This window comes from Strigops habroptila, chromosome 11 (genome assembly GCF_004027225.2).
Source record: "Strigops habroptila isolate Jane chromosome 11, bStrHab1.2.pri, whole genome shotgun sequence".
NCBI lineage: Eukaryota > Metazoa > Chordata > Aves > Psittaciformes > Psittacidae > Strigops > Strigops habroptila.
In genome coordinates, this window is record NC_046360.1 from 17,661,051 (window position 1) to 17,672,644 (window position 11,594).

Genomic DNA, 11,594 nt, shown 5'->3' on the forward strand with positions numbered 1-11,594 from the left:
ATGTCCCCGTTAGCGTATCCTCCTCTCTTCATTGATTGAACCAATTTGTACACGTACATAGAGTCTGTACAGACATTAATATGTTTTTCAGGAGTTTGTTCAAGCGCTAGACACATAGCTTTTGCCTCTAGCCATTGAACACTCTTCCCTGCTTCTACCCAGATTAGTTTTTCCCATTTATTGGCTTCCTTCCAGACCACCACTGCTGTGTCTGTGACAGAGGATGCATCGGTAAAATATGTCAGCCCAGGCTGGGGATTATCAAGCACTCTCAACTGCAGTGAGGGCTGTAATGCATCCATGTATCTTTTCCAGAGCTCTACCTTTCCTGTCTCAACCTTCCCATGGTATGTACTTAGAGATAATTGCAGCTCTACTTCATTCTCCATCAGTTCTGTCACCTGTTTTTTAGTCCAGGGCAGCCAGATGACATCTGGTTCCTTGCCAAATGTTTTTCTGCTTGATTTTCTTAAAGATTCCATTACAAAAACTGCAACCTTGCTCCACCTCACAAAGCTGTCATTTCCCTTTGAAGAGTATGCCCACAACAGGGGACACAATTCCTTCTTTCTGTCTTGTCCTAGCATTCCAAAACAGCCTCCTTTGGTAAAGGCCCAGGCTAAAATGATGTCCTTGCCTGGTTGTATGCGAATAAGGGCAAATTTCTCTGTTCTGCGTTGGATTTCTACCAACGCCTTTCGCGCCTCCTCTGTAAGAGTGCGTGGTTCCCAAATTTGATTACCCTTTAGCAGGTCATAAAAAGGTTCCATTAGGTCATTGGGGATCGGAACAAAAGTTCTCAACCATTGAATGGCCCCCACTAGCTTTTGAACATCGTTAAGTGTCTTAATTTCTGGATTTATTTGGATAGGTTGGGCAGTGACCTGCTCTCCCCTAATTTCTGTTCCCAAGTATTTGAGTGTACTACCCTTTTGAATCTTCTCCTCTGCTATGTTTAACCCGAATTGCTGTAAATTGGTCTGCACCTGTTGGAATAAGGAATCCAGGACGGCTCTGTCCTCTGCAGCCATCAGGATATCATCCATGTAATGCAAAACCTTTGTTGAACTCCACTTTTCCCTGATACCCTCCAGCGCCTTAGCCACGTAACGCTGGCACATTGTGGGTGAGTTTTTCATACCTTGTGGCAGGACTGTCCATTGCCAGCGTGTTGCTGGCTCCTCCAAATTGATTGCAGGTAGGGTAAAGGCAAACCTTTTCCGGTCTTCCAGGGCAAGAGGGATGCTGAAAAAACAATCTCGAATATCAATTATTATGATATACCAATCCTGTGGGATAGCAGAAACAAGCGGCAGACCAGTTTGCAAAGGTCCCATCGCTTCCATCTGCGCATTCACAGCTCTCAGGTCATGGAGTAATCTCCATTTGTTTTTGTTTTTCTTTCGAATTACGAATATCGGGGTGTTCCATGGACTAGTAGAAGGCTCAAGATGACCACTTTGAGCTTCTACCTTCACAATTTCCTTGGCTGCTTGTAATTTTTCTTGAGTGAGGGGCCACTGTTCCACCCAAACCGGATCATTCGTCAGCCAAGTAATTCTATCTTGTTGTGGGTCAGGTTGAGCAGTGGCCCCCCCTAAAAATCCTTCATAGTAATTCCCATTTGACGGAGTGCATCTCGGCCTAACAGGGCTTGTTCTATCCTAGCAATAACAGGAGTCACTGTGGCAACCGTTTTCCCTGCTCTTCATCATCTATTATAAACATCATTGGCTGCGAGCTTACAAGAATGTTAGTATCCCCTCCCGCCCCGGTGACCTATCAAAAGTGGACTGTCGGAGGGGATGGGTGGGATCTGTCGTTGCAGCTTGTATGCGGCCTTGCAGTTCGAGATACCATGCCTCCTTCAAAAGAAGGAATAGCAGGCCAGTTAGTACCGCCCTTGCCAGCTGCCTAGCGTCGGCAGGGGCTAGTGGCTGGACGTGGGCGGAGTCGAGCAGCATAGGTGTGGTTTCGCTCGACAAACCTTCCTCTTTTATTGCCTTGTGAAGGGCCTGCACCAACTTAGCGTCTAGGGGCGTCCACATAGCTCCTCCTTGTGGCCCAACCTGAACAGGGAACGCCTGTGGAGGCGCGGCCGCAGGTACAGCTTCTAGGGTTACGCCACTTAGCACACAGTCTTTCGCAATCAAGTTCCAATTTGGCTGCGCCACAGGGGGCGGGGTTTCGCCCAGCCGCTCCAAGGCGCGTCCCCGCATCCCCGCCTGCGCCTCCAGCACATCCATCGCCCTGCCAAGTTCCTCCACAAGGTCCCCCGGTGTCCCACGCCCCTCCTCCCCGGCACCCGAGCCCCGAGGGGGTCCAGCGCCACTCGCCGCAGCCTCCTCATTTTCTGACTCAGAATCAGAACGCATTTCACATCCACCTCCCCGCCATTCCCGCCATGCCGTTTGTTCCTTCGGGGTACTGCGTTCCTTCTTCCGTGCCCCAAAGGGCCCTGCGTCACCGCCACCCACACGTTTCAATCCCAGGTCTAATAATTCCTCGTCGTCTAGATGCCTCAGTACCATGCCTGGGAGCGGATCTAGGGGGTCCACATTCTGATTTTTTGATTCACCCGGCCCAGACTTGCCGCCCCTGATTGCAGCGTCCCCTTTAAGACATTGCTTGTTAGGAAGGGCTGCAGACTTGCTGCCCTTGACTGCAGCATCCCCCTTAAGACATTCCTCGTTATAATGAGCTACAGTATCTTTTAACTCCCCCCACGGATATGCCGGTGGTGCGGGGGGCTCCTTTCGCGCAGCCCCTCCTTGCGCACCGGTTGCAGAGGGCTCCTCTTCAGACTCAGTAACAAGAAATGCCTGCGGCTCAGGCAGCTGCTCTATAGATTTATCCTCCACCTCGTCCTCGCCACCATCACCAGGCTCGCCAGTCTGCACTGCCGCTGTTGTAGTGGGAGGTGCAGTTTCAAGCGCGGCTCCCTGTAAGTATAACTGCGCCGTCCCCCACGCCTCCCGATCTTGCCGAGCCCATTGCAATAAGGCCAATAACTTTCCCAGAGTGATGAGAAGATCTGGCTTTCCCGCCAGTGCCTGCTCAATCAGTGTCTGTTTAAGTTGTGGCCAATTTTTGGAATTAAATATCTGAGCAGGGTGACCAAGCACCCCACTGTGAATCAAAGATTCCAGGCACGCCTTAATGCTGCCAGATTTGATACAAATCTTGAAATCCTTTGCCAACGTTTTCAGTACCTTAACCGTCACATCCATGCTCGCGAGCTACACCTCTGCCCTCCGAACGAATCACGTCGGGGTCACCACTTGTTGCTGCGTTGCTTCAGCCAAGACTTGCAGAACTAAGCCAACCCCTGGCTTAGGGCTAGAAGATCACAGACACCAATATGGAGGATGACCAAATAGCGTTTTATTAAACAACAGCAGGTGCTTTATACCTTTCGGCCACACGGAAGTACCTGTTCTGACCCAATCAGAAGGGCAGGTTAACAAATTTTACCTTTTATGGTATTGTCCAGCCTAGCCCCACAATTCCCCTCTCCATGCTATGGGGCTTGTGAGAGTACCTAGGGGGGGGGCTCTCTCTTTCCGTACATCGCGATATCTTCCGGCCGCCATACCTTAACTACCTACAGAGCAGGTTGCTCCAAGCCCCTGTGTCCAACCTGGCCTTGAACACTGCCAGGAATGGGGCAGCCACAGCTTCTCTGGGCACCCTGTGCCAGCGCCTCAGCACCCTCACAGGGAAGAGCTTCTGCCTCAGAGCTCATCTCACTCTCCCCTCTGGCAGGTTAAAGCCATTCCCCTTGTCCTGTCCCTTCGGGGCCTTGTCCAAAGCCCCTCTCCAGGTTTCTTGTAGCCCCTTTGGGCTACATTGGGAGCTGACATAAGAAGCACAGGAACACGAGTCGTACCAAACAGTGAACATCACGCACTGACATGATGGGCTGCAGAGCTCAGTGCAGTGAGTGTCCTCCCAGGCCACTCCCCGGGTGAGTGCTCTGCTGGGCAGCCCTGCACTGGGCTCAGCTGGACCACAGACCCCTCTGCACACTAGAGCCGGGCAAGGGGGACCTGTGCTCAAGCCTCCTCAGCCATGCCCAGGAGCAAGAGCCATCCTGGTCTGGTACTTGGAGCAAAGCTGCCTGTGTCGTTGCTGAACATCCTGGTGCAAGTTCAGTGAATCATCTCTCACTGGGACATGCTTCCAAATACGGAGGAGCGGGGACTCATTGACCTGAAGGGCTTTCCATAGAACCAGGAGGGCCTGGACCAGCCGGACTGCTGCAGTGCAGTGGGGAGAGCGTCCAGGCTGGCTGCCCTTGGCCAAGGCTGGGGCAGCGGAAAATCCACAGTGGGAAGGAAACAACAGAGCATCTGGTATTTTGAAATGCAGCTACAGTTTTCCTATGAGTCATTAGAGACAGGCTGAGAAATTCCTGTGCTAAGCTGGTGTCTCTCCTGGGGCTGAGCCATGGGGTGCTGCTGGGAGAGATCCTGGTGGGGTCTCTCGGCTCATCAGGGTCCCCCGGGCAGAGCAGAGGCCATCTGTGGGATCCCACCCCCCACATACAACATTGGAAGGTTGTTCAGGAGATGCATCCCCACGCTCCGATGGATGCTCGCCTGCGCAAGGGGCATTCACAGCAAAGAAGCCCCGGAGGCAAACACCATGGCAAGCCTCACCTTTCAGAAGGCTGAGCCACAGTGGTGCTCTGCCCCAGGCGCTCAGCCAGCCCGGCCTTGGGCCAGGCCAGCAGGAGAGCACAGGATGGTTTCTGCCAGCAAGAAGAGAGGCCCAAAGCAGGTATTTCAGCAGCAATAGCAATGCTGCCGGCTGCCAGCCAGGCACCTATCCTGGAGGTCTCTCACCCATTGCACTGGGAGCAGGGCAGGGGTACAAAGAGGAATCACCTCCAGGCATTGGCCAGGGAGCTGCAGACCCGCCTGTGCCACCATGGCCACGCACCTGGAAAAGAAAGCAAACAGCAGTGGAGCAGGGGGTTTTCTTTCTGTTACAAGGCCAGCAGGATGGCAAAATGTTTGTGTATATAAACATCAGTATGGAGACAGAAGAGCACTGATGATAACATCTGCTCCAGGGAGCCCTTTGCAGAGCGACCATGTGCGCAGGGGCAGCCCCATTCAGGGGGCAGTGATGTGGTAGGAGAGGTGGAGGAGGTCAGATTGGTCCTCACCATCCTCAGCACCGCCTACAACCAAGGAGGTGTGAGAGGCGAGGCAGGAGCCATCAGCTGTCCCCAGCAGCCTCCAGTAACTCCAACAGGGAAACACACAAACCCACCCTTGGAAACCATTTGTCTCGGTTCCAAAGGCCGGAGCACGAAAAATGCACATGGAGGGTGTGTGCGGCCCCTCCCCGTGTGTGAAGGGCAGAGGATCCAGCCTGGGATCCGCTCTGTGCCTGGTGAACCTCCCCCAGCCAGCGCAGCTCCAGCTCAGGGCTGCATCCACACACCCAAGCGCCAGCCGCAGCTGAGCCCAGCCCCTGCTGCGAGGCTCGAGAGCCCCTGTGAGCACAGCCCCGAGTGCTGCGTCCAACCACCACCACCCGCGGTCCCGCAGGCACTGTGGAAGTGTCTGCTGCAGCCCCTCTGCCCACAGTGCAGAGCCACCCTGAGACGAGCCCTCCAGGGCTGCCCAGGCACCGAGACCCTGCTGGCCAGTGTCTGCAGGGTATCCATCACGTTACCCATCGCTTCCACCTTGCAACCCCCGGTGAGAGATACACAAAGGTACCAAAACAGTAGGAGGAAGAATCCTGATTTTTACTCTCAAAATGAATCTTTGAACAAACACCACACCACAGATCTTTAAGTTCCTGTTATCATGCATCAGTGAAAGATGGGAGCATTCACATGGGGCTGTAGAAGACCGAATGAACTGTAGAAGTGTAAGAAGGTTCTCATAAAATTCCCCTCCAGGCCTGCAGTGAAAAGGAACAAAACCATTTCCCCCCCCAGAGGTGAAATTTCAGAACCCTGAGCTGGCATTTCTTCAAAAGGCTGCCTCCTGCTCTCCAGGAAATTACTAGACTGGCAAAATCACTCTCTGACTACATAGAGTGGTGATAGACAAGAAGTGATAGATTTGTATCAAGAGAGACATGAGCAGATAAAAGCAAGTATCAGCTGTGTGATCAATCCACATACTGAAAACAACTGCCCATAAACAAATCCGACCACTTTACAAGCTGTTTTTCTACAAGAAGCAGGTTTTTTCCTATCAATAATAAATTATTTTTAGGGATAAATCCCAAGCATGGAGGAATGCACTAGGAAAAAACCCCAAAGTTTCTGCAGTATTACCTGGAAACCTCAGCTATAAACCCGGGTCCCCCTGGGGCACATATTGCACAGAGTAAACACTGAGCAACAGCATCAGCAGCAGTTTTGGTTTCATAGAACAGTTTGTGTTGGAAGGGCCCTTAAAGCTTATCCAGTTCCAAGCCCTGCCACGGGCAGGGACACCTTCCACTAGAGCAGGTTGCTCCAAGCCCCTGTGTCCAACCTGGCCTTGAACACTGCCAGGGATGGGGCAGCCACAGCTTCCCTGGGGTTGGAACTTTAAGGTCTCTTCCAACCGAAACCAGTCTGGAATTCTGTGATGCTGTGGGAGCCTGTGCCAAAGGCCTTACAGAAGTCCGAGATAGATGACATCCGTAGCTCTTCCCTTGTCCACTGGGGTAGTCACTCCACCACAGATGGCTACTAGGTCGGTCGGGCATCAGATACTCCCTGTGTGCTCTCTCACAGCTTCCTTCTGCAAGTCAATTTAAGAAAATATTTTTTATGTTTTATTGATTGACTTTGCTCTTTGAGGACTCTGACAGAAAGTATTCCCTTAAACTCCACAGGAATGGGAAATGGGAGAGTAAAGGTTTCATCTTTCCTGTAAGATGAAAGTGACTTGTGAGCCCTGGGGTCCCCAAAGGCACCAAAACTGGGTTCCAGCGTGGAAGATGCCTACAAAAGTGGATCTTGCACTTGTCTTAGGACTGAAATCACTCACTCCTCAGCCTCCTTGAGCTGCTGCTAACAGCACCTGAGGAGGTCAGAGCTCCCTTGGCCATGGTTTCCTGTGGTTCTGGGGGACTACGAGCCCCTTGCTGCCCCTGCGACAGCACCTGGAGAACAGGGCAGAGCTGTGGGCTCAGCCGCAGATGGGATATATCCCAGCCCCCGGACAGACCTGCCGTCAGGACATGCTGCCCTCCCCAAGAGGGCAGCTCCTGGCTGTGCTCCAGCAGCTCCACAGGCATACTGAGATCTGCCCCCATGCAGCCTGGCCGTGAGGTCACAGAGCCCCATGGTGCCACCCAGCCATAGGAGCCACCGCTCTGCTCTCAGCCCTGACTGCAGCGGCAGCAGGACCAGCCGTAGCAGCAGCTGTACAGCTGTAGCAGCAGCAGCTATAGCATGGATAGCAGCAGCATCAACAGCAGTAGCAGCCTCAGCAGAGTGGTGCGGGTGCAGGGGGCGATGGCCCTTGCTGATCTCCTCCTCCTCCTCCTCCTCCTCCTCCTGCTGGCCCCACAGGCCATGGCTGCTCCATGGCGAGTGTGGGGAGCAGGTGAGCAGCGGCGCTGGTGCAGCCTCTCACGGGCAGCAGCTCCTCTCCCCAGGAAGCCTGGATGATGGGTTTTCCCATCAGTGCTTTAGCCAGGGCTTCCCCTGTGTGCAGGAGTACTCCCGGGAAGAACACCCCAAGGGGCTTCATGTCGGTCCTTACACCCCTCAAGGAGTGTTGCATGTGGCCTGGAAGGAGTGTTTGTAGCTGCTACATGCCAGCCAAGAGGTCACCAGGCCCCCTGGCAGCTTTGTCAAGCTCCTGCGTTGTTAGCTGACCCCCTCCCAGTGTCTGCAGTTCACTAAGGCAGAAGTGGATCCCAACATGTAACAGCAATGTTCCTCCCCTGTGCTTGCGTCTAGGTGAGGCTGGTGGCAATGGTCGGGAGGCTTCTTGGCAGGATGTTGGTTTAGAGCCCTTGGAGACCTTGGAGCAGCCTGGAGGTAAGTCCTCCATGTCCCTTTCCTTGACAGAACCAGCAATTGACAATGTGGCAAGAGCTTATGTGTGTGCAATTTTCCTTCAGATCCTCTCCAGGTCAACAGCTTCCTAGCTCCTTATGCTGATCTTGTCCCCAAGCCTGAAAACAATCCCACAGGTAAGTCAGAGGGAGGAAGTAGGAAAAAATGTCCCTGGAGCAATCTGGAGTCTCAAGGCAAATGCTGGAGGAACGGGAGAGAGGACATGACAGGTTTTCTGTAATTATTTGTGTGAAACTGAACTGAATACTTTCTGTTAAGGTCCTCCAAGAGCAAAGCTCCAAGATGAAGGCAGAATAACGACCTCAGAGCCCTCTGAAGTTCTAAGGCAAATAGTGGAGGAACTGAGGAGAGGACACGGTGGGTCTGTCTCACTCTGCTTTAGCTGTGAGGTTGTAGATACCCATCTGGAGCTGCCGTACCCTGCCCAGCAGGAAGGGATCGATCAGAGCCTCGCTGCAGCGATGCTGCTTTCATGCCTTGCAGGAGCTGGAGAGCACAGAGATGGGTCAGAGCCTCTGCTGCCGGCTGTGGCTCCAGCGAGTGCCAGGGGCAGCTGCTCCCCAGTGTTGCCATTACGGCTCAGAGCTGGTCTCTGCAGACGGCGGTAGCAGAGCTGAGGCCTGGCTTGTGCCGAGCTTGTGTTCAGCTCATGTGCAGCACCGCTCACCCACGGAGCCGGTTCCAGGCAGGAGCGAGGTCCCAGCCAATGCTGGCGGCCCTTTCTCAGCACTGGAAGTCGAGTGGAGATGCTGATTCGGCAGCTCCTTGGGATGTGCTCAATTTCCTGCCTGCAGAGCGATGGCTGGATGGGACGAATGGGACCTTTGCTGGTGCTGATAGGGAAGGGCGCAGGAGCCCTTCTCAGAAGGGCTGTTTCCCTGCTGGCCTGGCTGCAGCTTCTTCGCATCCTCTCTGAAGGACCACTTAGCATCACCTTACAGGTGACAAATTGCACTTTGTGCACCTCACACCAGGAGGCCGTGTGCCGTTCGCTGGTCCCCAGCACTCTGACTCGTGGCTCCTTGGAGTAGTGACGAGGTGCAGCACCAAAACCTGATCGATGTCCTTGAGAACTATTGCCTCCTGAAGATGCCATCTCCCTGGTGGGGAATGGTTCCATTAGATCCAACTTTCTTTCCCAAGGGATGGACCAAGAGGCTGTGCAGAGTGAGGCAGCTCCGGGAGGACTCAGCATCTCAGGGCCTGTCTCTGCCCCAGACACGGCGGCGATGCAGGACACCGACATGCCCGGTAATTGCCTTGACTGCCAGATTGGGCAGGGGCTTAGAGGGAACCTCCCCGTCCTCCTGCTCCCTCTGGGCCTGAACCAAGCTGAGGCTCCACCTGTCATCTCTGCTTTTTGGCAGCGCTGTCACAGCCTAGAGGGGATCAGCATGGCCACGTGTATGCCTTCTATCGAATAGACTCAGGTACTGAGCGCTCTTGCTGGGGTCCCCAAGCGGGAGACACATCCTGCAACCTGGGAGGGGCTGTAAGCTGTGCCTGTGCTGGAGACAAGGCAGAAGGGGAGAGCAAGGCTCAAGTGTCTCCCGAGAGGGGTGACTCTGTCCCCTCAGGGTGTGGGAGCTGGCCCGGGACGAGGGAGAGTTGGGGCTGGCACCACCTGCTGCAGGGATGGTTTCTGTCCCTGTCCCTTGAAGGGGCGACTGGTCAAGCAGCTGCACTCCCCCCAGGCTCTCCTCCTGGCCCCTGAGTTGTGCTCACTGGGACGGCCTGTCCCAAAGGCTGGGAGCAGCCTCCAGGCACCAGCACTGGGGGAAAGAGAGTCCTTCCTGGGCACAGCACCGTGCTGCCAGCTTAGCAGCAGTGCACAGGCCATGCTAACCTTCTGAATTGCCCCTGCAGGCACTGACAAGGAGAGATCCTCAAGCGCTTCCAACCCCCAGGCAAGTTTCATCTGTCCACAAGATGTGAGAAGGAGCTGCATGATCGGCACAGCAGCCACTGTGATTTCCGTGCCTCTTGCACTTGTGCTTTGTTACTGCATCTACCGGCGACGGAAGTCATAAGAGTGAGTTGGACATTTCCCCCCACACACTCTGCTTCCTTCATGCCTGCTCCTGGCACGAAGCATTTCTCATCAGGCTGCTGTGGAGCGGCAAGTGAGTGGTTGGGCAAAACAACCTGTGGAGGTTTCTGCTGCAGTCACATGTTTTAATTGGCCTCTTAATGCCTGGCCCTTCTCGTGGGGAGCCCGCTCTGACTGTAGCCAGTGCCAGCTCCAACACCCTGCCAGGACAAGAGCAGCCCCAGGAGCGACAGGCAGAGGCAGGGCGAGATGGGGCAGGGGATGAGATTGCCCTGCAAGTGGCAATCCTTGCAGGTTCCTGATGGGGGAACCTGCCCAGAGGAGTGCCCCTGCTTGCTGGTGCTGTGAGGTGCATGTGCTCACCTTGGCCACGGTGCGCCAGCAGCTGCACTCGTGGTGGCCTTGCCAGCTCTGGCCGTGCTGTGGAGGAGAGTCCCTGTGTCCCATCTGCAGCTGGGCGCCTCAGAGGCCTCCTCTCCAAACACGCAGCTCTCTGTAGTTCAACAGACCGCCTGGAAACCGGCGCCTGCCCCTTGTGACCGGGCAGCAGGACCATTCAAACCGTCACCCCTGAGAGCTGGACCATCGAAACCATCACCCCTGAGAGCTGGACCATCGAAACCATCAGTCCTGAGAGCTGGACCCAACACCAAGAACCACTGCTCCTGCCTGGAAAACCATCACTCTCAGCCTCCCCATGGGCCCACAGCCCCTATCCCATCCCCACAGCAGAAGCAGCCCAACACCCTGCAGCCCCAGCTGAAATGGCCCCACTGCTCCGGCCCTCCAGCTGGGGCTGAAAGTACCCCACCAGGGTAGGGACAGAATGTCAGGTGTGCTGACAGAATCTGACCTACAGCTTCAGGGATCAGCCATTTGTCCCAATAAAGACGGAAAGCTCTCACACAAGTGTCACATAGGAGAGAACATGGGGAGAACCTTAGCTAAAGCCAATGTAATAGGAAAGACACAGCCTCTCTCTGTGCAACAGACCAAAGCAGAAAGGGGAAACTGAGGAGTGCCCTTCATCACCACTGAGCACAAGAAGTGATGGGAGATGTGGTTAGACAAAGGGCTCTCCCTGAGTCTGTTAAATGGGCTGACAACTCCCAGTTACAGCAATTAGAATCATAGAATCATAGAATAGTAAGGGTTAGAAAGGACCTTAAGATCATCTAGTTCCAACCCCCCTGCCATGGGCAGGGACACCTCGCACTAAACCACATGGTCCAAGGCTCTGTCCAACCTGGCCTTGAACACCGCCAGGGATGGAGCATCCACAACCTCCCTGGGCAACCCATTCCAGTGCTTCAGCACCCTCACTGTAAAGAACTTCTTCCTTATATCGAATCTAAACTTCCCCTGTTTAAGTTTGAACCCATTACCCCTTGTCCTACCACTACAGTCCCTAAGGAAGAGTCCCTCCCCAGCATCCTTATAGACCCCCTTCGGATACTAGAAGGCTGCTATGAGGTCCACGCAGCCTTCTCTTCTCCA

General features: G+C 54.4%; 1 protein-coding gene across 1 annotated transcript; it reads left to right on the forward strand.

Moving 5' to 3' along the window:
- Positions 1–7,477: 7,477 nt before the first annotated feature.
- LOC115614527 lies at positions 7,478–10,077 on the forward strand. Its single transcript, XM_030501519.1, has 7 exons — positions 7,478–7,568; positions 7,928–8,008; positions 8,092–8,163; positions 8,306–8,404; positions 9,191–9,298; positions 9,415–9,477; positions 9,914–10,077. The coding sequence occupies exons 1-7, from the start codon at positions 7,478–7,480 to the stop codon at positions 10,075–10,077; spliced, it is 678 nt and encodes a 225-aa protein (XP_030357379.1).
- The last annotated feature ends 1,517 nt before the right edge of the window (positions 10,078–11,594 follow it).

Coding starts and splice junctions, on each gene's coding strand:
- LOC115614527 (XM_030501519.1), top strand. CDS start 7,478: ATGGCCCTTGCTGATCTCCTCCTCCTCCTCCTCCTCCTCCTCCTGCTG. Junction 7,569..7,927: donor ATGGCGAGTGTGGGGAGCAG/GTGAGCAGCGGC, acceptor GCTTGCGTCTAG/GTGAGGCTGGTGGCAATGGT. Junction 9,299..9,414: donor GCAGGACACCGACATGCCCG/GTAATTGCCTTG, acceptor GCTTTTTGGCAG/CGCTGTCACAGCCTAGAGGG.